Raw genomic sequence first — 18,960 nt, 5'->3', positions numbered from 1 at the left:
TTTTAAAAAGTTTTTTTTTTGTTTAACGACACCCTTAGAGCACATTAATGAATTAATCATCGGCTGTTGGATGTCAAACATTTGGTAATTCTGAGACGTAGTTATCAGAGGAAACCCGCTAGATTTTTCCTAATGCAGCAAGTGATCTTTTATATGCACTGTCCCACAGACAGGAAAGCACATACTTCGTCATTTGACCAGTTGTTGTGCACTGGTTGGAACGAGACGCAAGCACCTAACGCGAGCACTCAACCGACTGAGCTAAATCCACACACACACACACACACACACACACACACACACACACACACACAACCAGCTTTTAGCTGTGGGCTTAATCTGACCACTTCGGAAAGAGTTCAGTAGTTACGTCTAGCATTGATAACAGGTACTTGTAATCATCTATTATACACCCCGACTACCGGCTGTCGTTAATGCCGTGGGACAGACCAGCTTTATTAGTGACAGAGGACGAGGGTGTCAGGTGGGTTTACAGACTGCACCCGTAATGAAGAACATTTTACTCATATCATTTATCAATGTAACGTTTTCACCAAACTATATTTTACTAATAATAATGTCACATTTCAAACATTTTAATAGCAAAATGTATTATATTTCCCAACAGTGGAATACTAAAAGCAATATATGTCACATTTTATGGAGGATGATATATACACAAATAAATAAATAAATAAATAATAAAACAAAATCAATCAATCAATCAATAGATAAATAAATATTTAAATAAATTAATAAAAACTATTCATTGTCAAAATTTTTCAAAGGGTGACACCAAAAGCTAAGCGTTTTACGTAAGGTCATTCAATATTGTTTCATGCTGTGATTTGATTGGTTGAATATCTCAAGACCACATCGTGTATGATTTAATTAGAGAGGTTCTTCTTGACGTCATCAGTCGAAGACATGGTCTTTTCCGACATCACACGAGGCACTCTGTTGCAGTGACGTATTTTCGAGATGATTCGCGCTATGACCACTATACACATTTCAATGATCTCACTCAGTGAAAGAAGACTTGCCCCAAGAAACAATCCCATGTGACCACCGAGTGTTCCTGAAAGAGCCAATAACAATTATTATTAAAAAAATAAATAATAACCAACGGAAACCACACAACTGTAGAATCTCCTGAACAGAAAAAGACAACAATAACAATGTGTTTTGCTTGTGTGTTAAACAAGCATGTCATGTCATAGATGTTAACGTGCACATTCAGAACAAGCTGTGGTAGCACATGCATGTCATGGGCGCAGGTGTTGACTTTCGTCGGCTCCTCCGTCCAGAACCGAAACAGGTTTGGGATAGGTGACGGGGGGGGGGGGGGGTCACCAGTGATGGAATGTTCCAGGGAGCACAAGCAGCCCGCAGGATTAAAGCCAATATGAAAATGTTACGTAATGTTTTGAAAGTAATACATATATACACAGGTCAAGGACAGAGCCTGTTTAAGGATCCGCAACTCCCTCGGGGACAGTGGAAAAATGAACTGTGGAAAACAAATGTATAATAAATCCCCGCGGGGCTCCCTGAAGCGCGGGGTCGGTAGCACCACACGTGCTACATGTGCTACTAGGATAAACCACCTCTGGTCAAGGTTGTATCGTGATGTGTATTATTTACCATTTGAGTTATATGTCGGCATACGGATATTGGAAGTCTTGGCATGACAAGTAATGCAATGCTTTATTGACATTTTCTGTTTTCATCAATATTGTGCAAATTAATTTTACACCAGTATTAATTACATAGTTAAAACGAGGCAAATGGAGGTGGTTTTGATGATGTCGGTGTTGATACAATGACATGGCAAAACGTCAAAGTGTCATTATTAGTTAAACTGTTTTAAAGCGTCATTTTTCTAAAACGATTCAAAACGATTAACATTTTTTTTATAAATCATTACCTAAAATATCCAGATACGTCACTTCCGGTCTTTGCACTATTCTAGTGTTCAGCAAGCTTTCGTAGAATATTCTCAACTCAATACTATTTCTGCTGGAAAATATAAAGAATTAATCCAGTTGATTTAAGTACTAACACATTAAATTTGAAAAATACAGAGAATGAAGCAAGTCCATTCGAGTACTGCCACATTAAACTTAAATAATATACGGAATGAATCAAGTTGATTTCAATATTGACACATTAAACTTACAAAATACACAGAATTAATCAAATTGATTTGATTACCGACACATTCAACTTAAACAATACACGGAATGAATCATGTCGATTTGATTACCGACACATTCAACTTAAACAATATACAGAATTAATCAAGTTGATTTGATTACCGACATATTAAACTTAAACAATACACGGAATGAATCATGTTGATTTCAGTATTGACACATTAAACTTAAAAAATAAATAGAATGCATCAAGTTGATTTCAGTACTGACACATTAAACTTGAAAAATACACAGAATGAATCAAGTTGATTTGATTACCGACACATTCAACTTAAATAATATACAGAATGAATGAGTCAGATACACACTGACACATTACTTATTACACAAACTGAATCGCGTCAATTTGAATTCTAATGTTTACCATCCAACGAAATTATGACCAAAGTTAATGTTTGTTTGTTTAACGACACCACTAAATTGATTTATTCATCACTGATAAGTTTGACATATAGTCTTAGAGAGAAAACCCACTACATTTTCCCAATGGATATTTTATATGCACCATCCCACAGACAGGATAACACATACTCCCCCAACCCCCCCCCCCCCCCCCCCCCCCCCCCCCCACAAAAAAACAAAAAAACAAACAACAAACCAAAAACCAAAACCAAACAACAACAACAACAACAAACAAACAAACAAACCCACAAACAAATTACCAACAACAAAACAAAAAACCAATCCCCCCCCTCCAAAAAAAAGAAAACCCAACAAAAACAAACAACAACAAAAAAACCCCCACCAAACCCCCACAAAAAAGGAAAATTCCAGTAAATCACCATTTCTTATATACCTTAAGTAATCGGTGGAGTTCATAAAGTTTTCTTTTACCAGCTGGTAGGCAATAAAATCAGAGGCGAAGTTGGCGTGGGAGAAGGTGGGGGTGTAGTGCACCTGGTGACACGGTTCTGGGCAGCTGCAGTTCTCAAAGTCTGTCATTGTCAGATTGGCTAAATCAACAAACTCAGATTATTTAAAAATCGTCGTGAAATATAAATACAGTTCACTTTTTACTGCATAATGAAAAAAAAGAGAAAGAAATGTTTTATTTAACGACGCACTCAACACATTTTATTTACAGTTATATGGCGTCAGACATATGGTTTAGAAAAACACAGATATTGAGAGAGGAAACCTGCTGTCGGCACTTCATGGGCTACTCTTTTTTATTAGCAGCAAGGGTTCTTTTATATATACCATCCCACAGACAGGGTAGGACATACTACGACCTTTGATATACCAGTCGTGATGCACTGGATGGAACGAAAAACAGCCCAATTGTCCCACCGATGGGGATCGATCTCAGACCGACCGCGCATCAAGCGAACACTTTACCACTGGGCTACGGACCGCCACCACCTGCATAATGAAATGCATGTATCTGTGACATTTGTAATTTTAGATTAAACTCGTATCAAAATTGCTCTGATATGGGGATTGAAGAGTTTACTTCCAACTAAACAACCATAACTAATTTCTGCCAATATAAATATTTCATTTCATTTCAACTTATTTTCGTGCTTGTATTCAATTAAGGTTCAAACACGCTGTCCTGGATACACACCTCAACTATATGGGCTGTTTTTTCGTGGTTAGTGGTTAGTGACAGAGAAGAGGGTGTAGTGGTCTGAAACGTACCCAATGAGTCGTTAAAACTCGCTTTGGGTGAGAGCCGGTACCGGGCTTCGAACCATGTACCTATCAGCCTTATGTTCGATGGCTTAACCACAACACCACCGAGGCCGTAGTTAAAATAAATGCCATCTTCTTTTGTTTAATAAATACGAGATGGAACTAAAATGAACTTAGTGAAAAGGCGCAGCATTTTCATTTTATCGGTAAATTATTAAAATTGCAATTGTGAGACTCACTAATTAAAACTCATATTTTTGTGTGTAGCAACCTTGACGCAATACTATCATCATTTATTATTTTTGAAGATTTATAGATATTGTTTAGGCAGAAACCTCCACTCTTCACATCAACACAGTTTGGCTCCAGTGGTATACAATCTACTATAATATAATGAACAACAGTTTTCTATAATTATATAGTATGTACAATATATAATAAACTTTAAAACTACATTCCCTGGATTATTTTTATTATTTAAGCATATAGAACAGAACATCCAATTACGTTTGGTGCATATATGACGCCGCATATATGATGTCGTTAAACACCCCCCCCCCCCCCCCCCCCCAACTTTACCCTTTCCAAACGAAATAATATTTATTTGAATTTGTCGATTTTAACACGTAAAATTAAGAAGTGAAAACGTTCATTGTCTACTTTAGTATATTTTATTTTTAAAATGTATACATGATTAATGTGTTACTAGTATACAAACTAAACTGTGAACGTTTTACTAACACTTTATAAAATATCAGTTCTGAAATAGGAAGGTACGACTCTCGATAATACGTTGTCAAGATCAAACCGGTTTTAACTAAAGACTAGTACCGTATCCTCAACCGAACATTCTTCGTACAGCGCAAGATTTCTCTTTTAATTTTTTGAGACGAACCCTACAATTTGAAATCGGCAAACGCACGTGTTAACTGAAACTGACAACAGGCTGTCGTTTGTGCTTTGCCGAGCTATGGCGGCACAGGGGACGAATCAAGCGTATACGTTTGACGATATCCGTTCATAGCGAACACACACGACTTTTTTAAAAGTGCATTTGAGCTTTTATTTCACATTTGTACATGATGTTATAATATGGTAACCAGAGAATGTAACTTTAATATATGATATACAATCTACTATAATTTAATCAACATGACACACATAAACGTCAGTACTTACATCTTGCTTTTATGTAGCAGTTCATCGTTTCTTTCGCAGAACAGATGGTGTCGTTACCTACAGATAAAGTCAACTGTAAAACACAATTACTCATTGGCATATCCTACCTTTTCAGACAATAACGAATAACCATTCTACGTACAGATGCATTGGCACTAAAATGCTGTGTTCGTATCCAACAGTTTCAAACAATAACGAACAACCACTCTACATACAGATGCATTGGTACTAAAATGCTGTTTACGTATCCAACAGTTTCAAACAAATAACGAATAACCATTCTACGTACAGATGCATTGGCACTAAAATGCTGATTTCGTATCCAACAGTTTCTAACAAATAACGAACAACCATTCTACATGTATAAAGACACATTGGTACTAAAACGCTGTTTTCGTATCCAACAGTTTCAAATAAATAACGAATAACCATTCCACATACAGATGCATTGGTACTGAAATGCTATCATACATTTGCAGACGTTCAAGCAATCGAACAATTGTACATAGATCCATTGATATAGAAAGCACTGGCATGTACAGAGTTATTCGAATTATGCTTCTGTATCCTACATTTTCAGGCAACACTGAGCAACCGGATCATTCTGCATGCAAATGTACTGATAAAGAAATAACTGGTCTGCATATTCTACATTTACAGACAGTGAACAACCAGGCAGTTCGACATCTTTTTATCATATGTGACTGGAATATAGAGTACAATACAATGTGTTAATATTAGTACTAATACATTTGAAAAAAAAGTACATGTATTGAGTAAAACTCACAGACAAATAACGTTGGTAATTCTGTGATGTATGGAATAGAATGAAATTCTCAGGAAGTTTGCGATTGTAACTTGAGGATGTGTGATACGGTGTAACACTCAAATATGATGACTGGGGTGTAGATGGAAAGGTCACACACACACACACACACACACACACACACACACACACACACACACACACACACACAGAGAGAGAGAGAGAGAGAGAGAGAGAGAGAGAGAGAGAGAGACAGAGAGAGAGAGAGAGAGAGACAGACAGACAGACAGACAGAGACAGAGGCAGAGACAGACAGAGACAGAGACAGACATACAAACCAGACAGAGACATACAGACATAAACAGAGACAGAGACAAACATACAGAGATACAGACTGATAGACAGAGAGGCAAACAAACATACATATATTCAGACTGATATGATGATTGAGATATAGATGGAATGAGAGACAGGCAGAGACAGAGAGACAGGCAAAGACAGAGAGACAGACATACCGAGAAACAGACAGAGATGATGACTGAGGTGTAGATAGAATAGTGTAACAATCAGAGATAGAGACAAATAGAGTCAGGCAGAAACAGAGAAAACATGACAGACAAAGAGTCTCATAAACAGACAAAAAAGTAGGCAGGTAGAGGAGGAGAAAGACAAACAGGATAGACACAAGACAGACAGGATAGACACACAGACAGACAGAGATTAACAGAGACTTTCTACCTGGTCCAAAGAAGATTCTGCAGCCACACATCTGAACGAGTATGTCTGTGAGACATTCTTGTACGCAGGCCAGCTTGGTGTAGTTGTAGTCATGGAAACGAATAAGTGGCGTCGTGAATGACGGCGACTTCGTGTTAAGACACACAGAGCTGCCAAACGCTTTGTACGGCGGAGGCAACAACGTTTTCTGTAAACAATAAAATAACAAGGGAGACAACAGAAATAATTCCTCATGTAGGCCAACTTTTATCAACAACAAAAAACAAACATACCCAACAACATGTGTTGCAGGAACGTATCGTGGTCTGCATCCGAGGGTGGGGGTTCGAATATGAATCTAGCGGACTCTTTTACCTACATTTTCTTTGAATACCTATCTGAGTAGCCTAATATTGCTTTGTTAAAAAAATGTTTCGGCGTCAGCGAAAGGGAGAGGGTGTTACATCAGCTAGCCTACACCACTGATTACTACAGACATAGTATCACATACCACGCTGATGATTTTACAGCAGTTGAGCACTGACTATAAGAAGAAGCAGACCAATGGTTCCACTGAATGTGTTTCTACGACATTGGTGGAAGGTGCATTTCGTTGGGAAATGTAGCGCTTGCTTGATGCGCGGTCGGTCTAGGATCGATCCCTGTCGGTTGAATCATTGGGCTATTTCTTGTTCCAACCAGTGCACCACAACTGGTATATCAAAGGCCGTGGTATGTGCTATCCTGCCTTTGGGATGGTGCATATAAAAGAGCTCTTGCTATCAATGAAAAAAAAACCCCAATGTAGCAGGTTTCCTCTCTAAGACTAGACGTAAAAATGACCAAATGTTTGATATTCAATAGCCGATGATTAATAAATCAATGTGCTCTAGTGGTATCGTTAAACTAAACAAACTTCGTTGGGAATGCTTACAACATGTACTCATTCACGTGTATTATAGAATCCTTTTCACAGTACTTACCGAAGATCGCTTTATTGCAATGTATGCTGACAGACCTGGTCCTACCCACAGTCCGTCTACTTCCGGGAACGTCATCTCCGATGGCTCGTGTAGAAGTACCTAAAACACATCCACATATATGTATAAACATAGACACATAAATACATAGCCTCATAGACACAAACACAAAATAATCAAACAGTAAAACAAGCAACAAAACCTACAAAGACAAGATATTTGTCAATGTTTATATTTTAAAAAGTTATATTATATTCACTACTATTCGTTCGGATTCATGTTTAATGCCAACCAAGCCACAACTAAAATAATATCTAACGCTGTATATGCTAGTTTGAATGGACACATACTTTTTCATCTTTTTTGTTGAAACTTTTGTTCCCTTATTTGTTTTCATTGTATAAATAAAAATAATAGACTTTAATTTTCCTCTGGTGATGACGGGTGTCACCAGTGGAGCAGGATATGCTGAAACTTCGCGAACACCCGATATCATTACTGATTTGACAGTGAATCATGAATGTAATGTAAGCTGTCATATCTGTCTTAATGTATATAAACCTGTCTCGGTTGCGTCGTGTTTAATCCATCGGACATATCGCTGGTAGGTACAGGGTTCGCAGCCCGGTACCGGCTCCCACCCACAGCGAGTTTTAACGACTCAATGGGCAGGTGTAAGGCCACTACACCCTCTCTCACTAACAACTAAGAATTAACAACTAACCCACTGTCCTGAGCAGACAGCCCAGATAGCTGAGGTGTTTGAACCTTAATTGGATATAACCACAAAAATAAGTTGAAATGAAATGAATGTATATTATAAGTCAGTCTTGTGGGCGATAGTCGTGTTCTCCCGTGGACCAAACCATTTTTTAACGACATTTTGTAAAAATAAATGAATTATGACAATGGTCCATAATTCAAAAACTAAAATTGCCGAGAGGGACGACATGGATTTAACTCCATCATAGTAGGTGATGTGATAGCTAGATTTGGTTTCCAACAATTAATGTAATTTTTATTTATTATCCATTTTTAGAGAAATAAGGTTCTTAAATCTGTGACAGTATGCCTTTAAAGGCCGTGACAAGTGCTGTCCTGCCTATAAAAGATCAGTTGCTAATGGAATATGGGCTGGAGTGTTTCGTCTAATGTCAAATTAATCAAATGTTTAACATCCAACAGCTGGTTGTTAATGAATGAAGAAAATGTTTTATTTGACGACGCACTCAACACATTTTATTTACGGTTATATGGCGTCAGACATATGGTTAAGGACCACACAAATATTGAGAGATGAAACCCGCTGTCGCCACTTCATGGACTACTCTTTCCGATTAGCAGCCAGCGATATTTTATATGTACCATTCCAAAGACAGGATAGTACATACCACGGCCTTTGTTACACCAGTTGTGGAGCACTGGCTGTAACGAGAAATAGCCCAGTGGGCCCACCGACGTGGATCGATCCTAGATCGATCGCACATCAGGCGAGCGCTGTACCACTGGGCTACGTCCCGCCCCGATTGTACAGCGCCACTGGGCTACGTCCCGCCCCGATTGTACAGCGCCACTGGGCTACGTCCCGCCCCGATTGTACAGCGCCACTGGGCTACGTTCCGTCCCGATTGTACAGCGCCACTGGGCTACGTCCCGCCCCGATTGTACAGCGCCACTGGGCTACGTTCCGTCCCGCCCCGATTGTACAGCGCCACTGGGCTACGTCCCGCTCCGATTGTACAGCGCCACTGGGCTACGTCCCGCCCCGATTGTACAGCGCCACTGGGCTACGTCCCGCCCCGATTGTACAGCGCCACTGGGCTACGTCCCGCCCCGATTGTACAGCGCCACTGGGCTACGTCCCGCCCCGATTGTAAAGCGCCACTGGGCTACGTCCCTCCCCGATTGTACAGCGCCACTGGGCTACGTTCCGCCCCGATTGTTAATGGATCACTGTGTTCTGCTGCTGTCATTAAATAAAATGAAGAATACAATGAAGATTACAAAGACAATTGCGCCCGAAAGCGTGATCCTACCTTGATGCCAGACTGAAAGGTTTTAGAGAATGAATACTGCGGCTGCTGAATATTCACGATGACTCTCAACCCACCAAGCGGTCCTGGGTTCCCGCAGCTTCGGACATTAGACGCGTTACCGTTAAACGTATAACACACGCCGAACGTAGTGATAGTTTTAGAGAACACATCCGAACAGTTGACCTCTTGTGACCTCCAGAAACAAATCCGTAACATCTCTTCCAGTCGGTGGGCGGCGTTCAGAGCGAAATCTCTGACGTCATCTCCGGGCATGTCGTGATCGTCGTCGTGATCGTCGTCTATGTTGCTGGTGTTAAGGTCAATCAGTGTCTCCAGCTGACTCAGTTTAAAGATGAGTTTCCGGATTATTGTGCTGTTTGGCACTCGGTCTTTGTAGAACTGGTTCAGGTTGCAGATAGTCACCGCTGGGAAGTCCAAGTTGTCAGAGAATTTCGCTTGTAAATCGGTGATGGTGGGCCACGCAGACAAGCGAATGAACTGCTGGAACATCATCACTCCCAAACCCATTGCCATCCCGAAGAGGAGAATCAGCCAGACCAGCCTGTAAATAGTGAAATCTCAACATAATTTCTCGAGTCTGAATTAACTGAGTGTCTGTACAAAATACACAGGATCAATTTGTTTTGTTTAACGACCTAACTAAAGCACATTGATCTATTAATCATCGGCCATTGGATGTCAAACATTTGGTAATTTTGACACGTAGTCTTAGAGAGGAAACATTTTTCCATTAGTAGCAAGATATCCTTTGTATGCACTATCCTAAAGACAGGATAGCACACATAGCATGACCATTGATATACCAGTCATGGGGCACTAGCTGGAACGAGAAATAGCCAAATAGGCCCACTGACGGGGATCGATCCTAGTCCGACCGACCATCAGGCGAGCACTTTACCATTGGACTACGTCCCACTCCTCATACACCTAAAGTCAGACTTCTAAGAATTTGAAATTTGCGTAACCATGTTACGGAAAACAAATTCAGGTAACGAGTTTCTTTTTGTACAACCCGTTATGTCGATGTAAATGCTATCCTAAATTGTGCCAGAACTCAAAATTGACATGGGAATGGACAACAACAAAAAAACTCCACCCAATTATTATTATATTTTTTTATTTTTTTATTTTATTTTTGTAAATGGAAGTGGTTAGGCATACTATGAAGAGACTTACAGCAAACATTACACGGCAAGCAATTTCATGGAACCCTCTAAGAAACGAGAAGAAGATAGTTAAGAAAAAGACAGACATGGAAAGCGAAATAAAGCTAATGGGGAAAGCCTGAAAAGAAATGGAGAAAATAGAAGCAAACTGACAACAGAGTAGGACCATGTTCGAGAGCAAGACGGACGTTTTGACGGTTATAATAACTCTCTCAATCAGAGATGATTCAATGATAAAAACGCGGAATTTTTAAAATTTGAAAAGAAAAACATTTGTCTAAAATTTTAAATAGTGGTGCTCACTGAATATGACGCGGCAACCTAACATCAGTTGTCGTCTGCTAGCAGGGCCATAGCGTGGTCGGGTCTAGACCGTCTGGAATATGAATCTAGCGGTCCCTTTTGACTACATTTTCCCTGAACACCTATATGAATAGCCATATATTATACTAAAAATTGCTTTAGCCTTAGCGGGGGGTAGGAAGGAGTTGTCAGAATCCCATGAACCCCCTTGTCACCAACCTACGCCCCATGCTAACATAGCTATAGTTACCGTCAACTTACTTTCTGTGGTTGTAGATTCTCGGTCCATTTAGCTGAGCCACGCCGTGGATGGTAGCGTGGTTGCTGTACTCCGCGAAGACATCTTTAACCCCGTCAGCTGCCGCAGACACCAGAGACAGACTCCTGGTACTCTTGGTCTTGATGTCCAAGTCCATCTTAGATGTTGTCTTCCACAACGTGTCGCTGAATCATCTGAATGGTTGAATAAAGATGGTCACTGGAGACAGAGTTTGTTCTGAGTTACCGTAGAGCTGTCTGTTACAAAACGGAGTCCACTTAGTGACTGGGTGTGTTGTTAACAGTAGAAATCGATTATAACCCAGTCATGACCCGTAACAGTTTATATGTCCGCTGCACCCAGTTCCTGAACGTATAGCTTCAGTTCAAATCAATTATAACCCAGTCAGAACCCGTAATAGTTTATCTGTCCGCAGCACCCAGTTCCTTGAGGTGTAGTAGTGTTAGTATAAAGTGTTCCAACTCAGTTGGCAGAGCGCTGGACTCTCACACAGAGGGTCCGTGATTCGAATCTCCTTAGTGGAAGTTGATTTGTCTGTTACAAATACAATACTATTGCAAGCAATTGGATTTTATAAACATCCGTCTCTGGTACCATGTTGGAAGAGTCAACTTCAGTTCCTAGAAACTTCTATATATTCATTAACAGGCATTTTGTCTGTGGATCCATATAAGGAATCTTCTATATATTCATGTTGGAATTTTATCTGTGGATCCATATAAGGAATATTCTATATATATTCATCGGTCGGAATTTTTACCATGTGTGTTTGTCTGCATTTCGGCACTTACGTACAATCAACTTCTAAACACTGTATAACTTTTTACTTAACCCGGATGTCATGGAAGTCAGTACATCGTCCTGATTATAAGCATATTAACAATAAACTTTACAGTAACTCGACAAAAACTAACTATTCACAGGAGCAGTTGGCTAAAAACGAATTAATAAACAGCAATAAAAAGACGTTTGAATGACATTCTGAGCTGCATTATTGGAAAATGTTGTGATTAAGAACAGGATGGTAATGTTAATTCTCAGTTCCAGAGTTTGCGCACAAATGCGATATTACTCCCAGTGGGACTATTTTAACGAAATAATGCCAGTATCTAAAAAGCAGGCAGGTGTGCTTGGAGGTGTATAATTAGTGAAACAGTTTATGATTAGACGGTAATGGCATGGCTGCTAGGAAATATCCTCAGGATATGAGAGGCTGAAAAACAAGACGTGGGAATGGTTTTAATGCGCGCTTCAAACGAATCAATGGTTGTGCTGATTTCAGTTCGAGGAACACATTAAGTTATCATTACAATTAATTGGTGATGCTGTTAAACAATCGCGAACTAAGATCTTACTGCAGGGGACGGGGGTGGGGATGTTGGATTTTACCTGGGAGGGATATAATCTGTAATGTTTAAAAAGTGCACTTACAGTATTCAAAGAATGGTGCAACGTTTAAAAGCACTATTCAAAAGTACACCAATTTGCATTATACAAGTCTTGAGGAAGCCTATAATTACTGATAATTCGTTTCATTTCAACTTATTTTCGTGCTTATATCCAATTAAGGTTCAAGCACGCTGCCCTGGCACACACACACACACACACACACACACACACACACACACACACACACACACACCTCAGCTATCTGGACTGTCTGGTCAGGACAGTGGGTTAGTTGTTAGTTGGTTAGTGGTTAGTGAGAGAGAAGAGGGTGTAGTGGCCTACACCTACCCATTGAGCCCTTAAGAACTAGATCTGGGTTGGAGCCGGTACAGGCGGTGAACTCTGTACCTACCAGCCTGTAGTCCGATGGCTTAACCACTGCGCCATCGAGGCCGGTTCTTACTGATGATAGGTATTTTTAATGCACCACTATAGGAGGAAAGGAAGGAAGGAAAGGTTTTATTTAACGACGCACTCAACACATTTTATTTACGGTTATATGGCGTCGGATACACGGACACGATAGGAGGATGTGAGATTATGTCCCTTATTTAAGTAGATGCTCGACTAACATCCAGTTGCCCTAGCCTCAGGGTGGTCAAGCCGAGGATGTTAAACATTATTTATTACAGCTAAGGAAACCTTTAAAGAAAATTCTTCATTTGCAATATGGGCCTTTCGTTCTCTGCAAAAGATCTTCTAAACCCACCGAAAAATGTCAAGCCCAAGATCAACAACTATTCTAGAATTAGTATGAAATCCGAGGCTTGTCGAGGATTTTATACTTTTATCAACGAGTGCTGATAAATTATGATATCACAAGACACGAGGGGGGTATTCTTTTTTATCATCCATTATCATTCTTTTCATTTGCGACAGTTGTAAACAATGTCAGTAATGTGGGTTGAATGTCAGCGGTAGACTCGTTAACTAGCAGAACGGCAGTGGCGTGACGTCACTAATGGTAGGTTTAGCGCTGAAACAAACACAGTGACGTAACAAAACATTGTCTTGTGATTAAAATTTGACCAATCAAGATTATAAGAAGCGATCTCTCCTGCGGAGATATCACAAATTATAGTGCCAGCGATATCTCCTACAAAAGCCTTTAATGGATGATAACACCGGATATCATATATAAAAATTCCCCACTTAATCACTTTCTTTGCTTTTTCTATTTCCCTCTCCTCTCTTTCACCGGTTCTGGCATATGTCAATCAGATATATTTTAGCATTATTTAAATCTGTATATATGTTCTCGATGTTTGCTTTTAAAAAATGTTCCTCTTATGTATGTTCCAACTTCTAAAATGTTATTTATATGTGTATCCAGGCCTCTTTCTTTTTCTTTTTTTCTTTTTTTTTTCTTTTTTTTAACTTTGTGGTTATTTACTGGGGGGTTTTATACATAATAATAAAATAATTTTTAAATATTTTAAATTAATGTAAAGGTTTTTTAACAAATCGTGATATATGTATTTTTAAAAATTTTCATTAGAATAACCGTCGTGTTCATATTCTTATCTACTTTTTTTTCTTCACTCACTGATCAATTTTATCTTTAAAACAATCACACCCTCACATCATACAAAATCATAACCCATAGGTACATGGGTGGGCATGTCATTATTTCTCTTTATGTCACGGCATCACAATTGGTTTATATGTCTGCTTCCATTTTTATTTTAGGGGACCGTCAAAATTGTCGTCCAAATTATTTAAAACTTTTTAGAACGACAATAAATTTATTTTCATTACAAAATACACCCACTAATTTTATTGATTATAGATAACTAATTTACCAAATAAAGCTATAGTACTTTTTGTTGATCCCCCTTTCTGTCCTAGAGAGGCAGTCCAGGCCGCTGGACTGTATCTCCAAGACAGCGTGCTTGAACCTTTATTAAATATAGACACGCCAAATATTTATCAGAAAGTAAGTAAGTAAGTAAGTTAAGTAAGTAAGTACGTTAAGTAAGTAAGTTAAGTAAGTAAGTTAAGTTAGTTAGTTAGTTAGTAAGTAAGTAAGTAAGTAAGTAAGTAAGTAAGTAAGTAAGTAAGTAAGTAAGTTAGTAAGTAAGTAAGTTAAGTAAGTAAGTAACTGTATTCGTTTGCTCCACACTGGATATTTCGGGGGACTTCGAAATCCAAGGGAGTGCGCACACCCAGTACCCTCCTCTTGGACCCGCGCTAGTGCAAGACACACCTTAAAGTTACAGAGCCTAGTTTCAACTCGTGAAAATTTACACTTAAGTTTAGTTAATCTACAAACCAGTAACACATTTGGATAAAGTTACAATAGATTGAAACAAGAGTTTGTGGCGTTGAAATGGGGAAATACCCTTTTAATATGGATTAGATATCATCTTCATAATCGTTACTTATGAAAAATATGAAAAATGCTATTTGTGGTATTTGAAACACCAGGATGACCAGTACAGAAACATTTCGGATGTACGGAAATAGGTATTCCATACAATAAAATTTGATGAATGATTTAAAAAAAAAAAAAGAGCTCTAATAGTGAACAATACGCCATAGTGTTTAAAAACTAGGGTTTGTCACTTTAAATGAATAATCCTTTTCTACGTCCGATTCGCACCAGCGGGTGACTATAGCTGCAAACGATGCTGTGACTGGTAACGAGTTCTATCCGATGAATCGAACGCACTCTTATTAGGGGAGGCCACTCTAAAATACTAAAATGGGTTTGGGTTTGGGTAACGGGTTAAGGGATAAGGTCTGTTAACAGAAAAAGTTAGATCTAATGCATGTAATATTTTCGCAAAAGTACCCATTTATAATACGTGTTTTTAAAATGATATTTTACAGTTGAGATAAGTGTGTAAAGTTTCATGATATATGCAAACACATTGGCTGTCAAAGTGAACGAGAGGCCCTATTAAGGTTAGGATATTTTTATTTTTATTTTAGCTATGTGTAATTCGATTTATGAATTTGAATAGTAGTATAAATATACAGGGTATATATTGATTGTTCCTATTAACACAACACAATTTATCACACACACAACGTACTTGATTGTTTTGCCCCCCCCCCCCCCCCCGTCTCTCCGTCTCTCTCTCTCTCTCTCTCTCTCTCTCTCTCTCTCTCTCTCTCTTTACAAATTACTATCTCCTTTTTTTGATACGTGGATGGAGGCAACGCGCATTTTTGTCTTTAATGTGTATACTGCATTATCGATTATTAGTAACATAGCCCGAGTACTCTGACTGTAAGAGGGCACTTGTTTTGAGACGGCCCCTGGAAGACTCAAGGGCTGAGTGGGCGATCATGTGACGCAACGTCACGATATAGGTCGGCGAACTTAGAATTCTGCTGTTGGGAGTTTGCCGAAGCTTAGCTGAATGTGGGTGCTGTCGGGTTTCTTTCTGCAGTGTGTGTATTAGTGATTAATATCTGATTTTTTTTAATCAAGTAACTCGAAAATGGTCGATGTAAATGTATTTGACGTCAAACATAGGATTGTTGTGGTATTAGAGCGGAAATCTTTGACAACTTTTTGGTTGTCGGCAATTGCCAAAAAATTACATAGCTTGGTCTCTGACTGTAATGAGAGCGTATTTATGTCCAAATGTCCGTCTAGCTCTCTTACAGTCAGAGTACTTGGGCTACTAGTAACAGTGCAGTTGAAAACATAAATAAAGGTACTTTTCCAATATCATTAAAGACCAACTACGATCTGATTTATTGAGGGACATCGACGGCAAGTTGGTAGGATTGAAATTGAGAGGACTTGACGTTCCTGAATCTCTTTTGGATATAGGCACGTTAATAAAGTTAAAAGAAGGATTTTACAGCAAACGTAGGCCTAGTGGGCATGACGGTAGGGTCTCCACGAGTACCCGGGCACGGGCCGAGTCTAGCACGAATCGAGTCCCTTCACAGGACTCGAGTATCCATGCAAGAAGGAATATAATGATCAACTATAATACAATGGACAATGTAGGACAATAATTTTCAAAGTAAATAATCAACGACATAAGTTACACAATAATTATATGAGTATGCGCTGGTTTCTCTTTTTAAACTGACCGTCCGTCCGTCACAGCATATCAACCGGTTTCTAAATGCAATACAATGGCCCCATGTTTAGCGCTGGAATTAAAATGCATAATGCTATTTGTTTTTCTTAATCTCATCATCATCTGGCCTCAGATTACAGTTATCTTCCCATTTGGTTGTCCAAAATCCGGAAGTTTCACCGCGCAAGTAGTCTGCTGTTTGACTGTGATTATTTCATGGCAGACAGCTATGAAGTGGCAACTGTTTGACTGAAGTGACAGGGGATAGCATGTAGTTTGTAAACATGTGTAACTTGTTGACACTGAAGACTTGTTTGTGGTAATTCCGGCCCATGCAAAAGTAGTGCTTTTTGTGTAAAATGGGTGTACTCCGGCCTGGTTTAGAGGGTGTGTCTGTTTAAACCAATATGCTGGGAGAAAGAGCTGGACAACAGGGGTTGTCCTTTTCAGGGTATGTGTCCCCCATGCAGGCAAAGGTACATACAAAACTTCACGGGCCTGCTGATATTAATAAAAATGTTATAGCCATTAAGGCTATATAGAAACATATAGCGAAATTAATTGTGGTCTGAGGCCTGATATAGTTCACACATTACACCGGTTAAATGCTTGATTCTGATGAAAGTATTATAACCAGAGAGGTGAAATTACACAGACTGATTGTGCATACCACAAGGAATATGAAAACTAATTTATTTATTTTCTAAATATTTTATTAAATTAAAAAACATTTTTTTTGAATTTATTAAAAATTAAAATTAAAATTTTCAACTTTTAAATTTCAGTATCCTCCAAAATAGCATAAAATGACCTCTGATGTTACTACAGGTTGTTGCAATATTTTTTAACAGTTTTGAGCTAATAATTTGGTAAAAAAGAGCAAAAGTTGGATTTTGTTAGTCAATATTGAGATTTTAATTTTTTTTACATATTGAATTTTAATGAGTTTCTCAATTATTGCAATTGGACAGAAGATCTAAATATAATGAATATATCACTACTAAATGTAATTAAACACTTTAAATAAATAGTATACAGTTTTTAACAAGATTAAGTACTCTAATAATACATTTCACCTACATTTATGTAAATTACACACTTAAGTCATTTTTCAAAAATGGTCTTTTATCCTTAGAAAATCTAATAGGCTAATATTCTATGCTATCTGAATGTATTTATTGTGTTCAGTAATCAGATGCTGGTATACTTGTCAAGTTTATTGCAGAAAATGTGCCAAAAAGGTTAACATTTGGCTTGTAATACATATGACAGAATAATCCATAATGCATATTCAGTGGTCATTACTACAAACATCCTTCCAATCAAGAAATACTACACTGAGGTATCCCAGACACTGGCACATGACTACACTTGTTAACAGTTATCACTGGAAACTGAAAAATATGGTGCAAGTACCTCTTGGTAGGATTTATATCAGCATTTTGTAACAAAATCTTCATTTTCAAAGTTGTCGTCAACAAAAAAAATATTATGGTGTATACCTAAGTAATATCTGTAGGGCATATTCATATTAATATGCATTTATATGGACTGTTTTGCCTTTTACAAAGTGGCTACATGTCTAATACAGTAAATGAAGTAGATTAAGTAAATACAGCAGGTCAAAATTGAATATGAGGCCTATCATGTCTAATTTTCCCTGAAATTAGTGTGTAAACATTTGTTGCAAATGGCCCCAATTTTGTGACTTTCACCATCCCTCTGACACATTTCTAATAATGTATCATGAATTCAGTCACCATATCTTTACTAAGCCTCCACTTATCATATCTAAAATGCAAAATTTTACAGTTTTAGATTTTTTTGTTTTTTTCAAAAATTTAAATTTAAGTTTAATATTTAATTAAAAAATGAAGTAAAATCTAATGATTGATTTTTTTTCCTTTAAATATTTCAAAATCTTTCCAAGACAACACTGTGCAGATAGAACATATGTAGAAGAAAAAATAGCTGCTCATTGTATGAAGAAATTCCAAAATTTGATAAAGTTATTACATTTTGAAGTTGGTGTCCCTCAAGTTTCCATTGCTAAAATTGGCCATGGCAAGGCACTGTGGTAGGTGTTTTAACACAGCCTCTGTATACTCTCAGTTTAAAGGTGACATACCGATACTTACCGAGCATTGCTTTAATATGTATATCATT

At 38.3% G+C, this 18,960-nt stretch overlaps 2 protein-coding genes across 2 annotated transcripts in view; one reads left to right on the top strand and one right to left on the bottom strand.

Moving 5' to 3' along the window:
• Positions 1-671: 671 nt before the first annotated feature.
• On the bottom strand, positions 672-11,435 carry LOC121374729 (acid-sensing ion channel 1-like). The gene is made up of 8 exons (XM_041501837.1): positions 11,281-11,435; positions 9,530-10,091; positions 7,497-7,595; positions 6,535-6,721; positions 5,031-5,087; positions 3,013-3,169; positions 1,928-2,019; positions 672-1,078 (listed from the first exon to the last, which is right to left on the bottom strand). The coding sequence occupies exons 1-8, from the start codon at positions 11,433-11,435 to the stop codon at positions 888-890; spliced, it is 1,500 nt and encodes a 499-aa protein (XP_041357771.1). The 3' UTR covers positions 672-887.
• Positions 11,436-15,452: 4,017 nt separating this feature from the next.
• The window catches only part of LOC121374010 (nucleoside diphosphate-linked moiety X motif 6-like), a 39,686-nt gene continuing 36,178 nt past the window's right edge, over positions 15,453-18,960 (top strand). Inside the window, exon 1 of the mRNA XM_041500882.1 lies at positions 15,453-15,655. The gene's annotated coding sequence lies outside the window, so the exon portion shown is untranslated. The remainder of the gene's footprint in view (positions 15,656-18,960) is intronic.

The sequence above is a fragment of the Gigantopelta aegis genome, chromosome 6 (assembly GCF_016097555.1).
Source record: "Gigantopelta aegis isolate Gae_Host chromosome 6, Gae_host_genome, whole genome shotgun sequence".
Lineage (NCBI taxonomy): Eukaryota > Metazoa > Mollusca > Gastropoda > Neomphalida > Peltospiridae > Gigantopelta > Gigantopelta aegis.
This window is presented reverse-complemented; position numbering and strand designations above follow the sequence as displayed.

Excerpts from the sequence above, each read along its gene's own strand:
- LOC121374729 (XM_041501837.1), bottom strand. The coding sequence starts at position 11,435 with ATGGACTTGGACATCAAGACCAAGAGTACCAGGAGTCTGTCTCTGGTG. Across the intron at positions 10,092-11,280 it reads AGAATCTACAACCACAGAAA|GCTGGTCTGGCTGATTCTCC; the intron begins GTAAGTTGACGG and ends CACTATTTACAG. Across the intron at positions 2,020-3,012 it reads AACTCCACCGATTACTTAAG|CAGAAATAGTATTGAGTTGA; the intron begins GTATATAAGAAA and ends TATATTTTCCAG.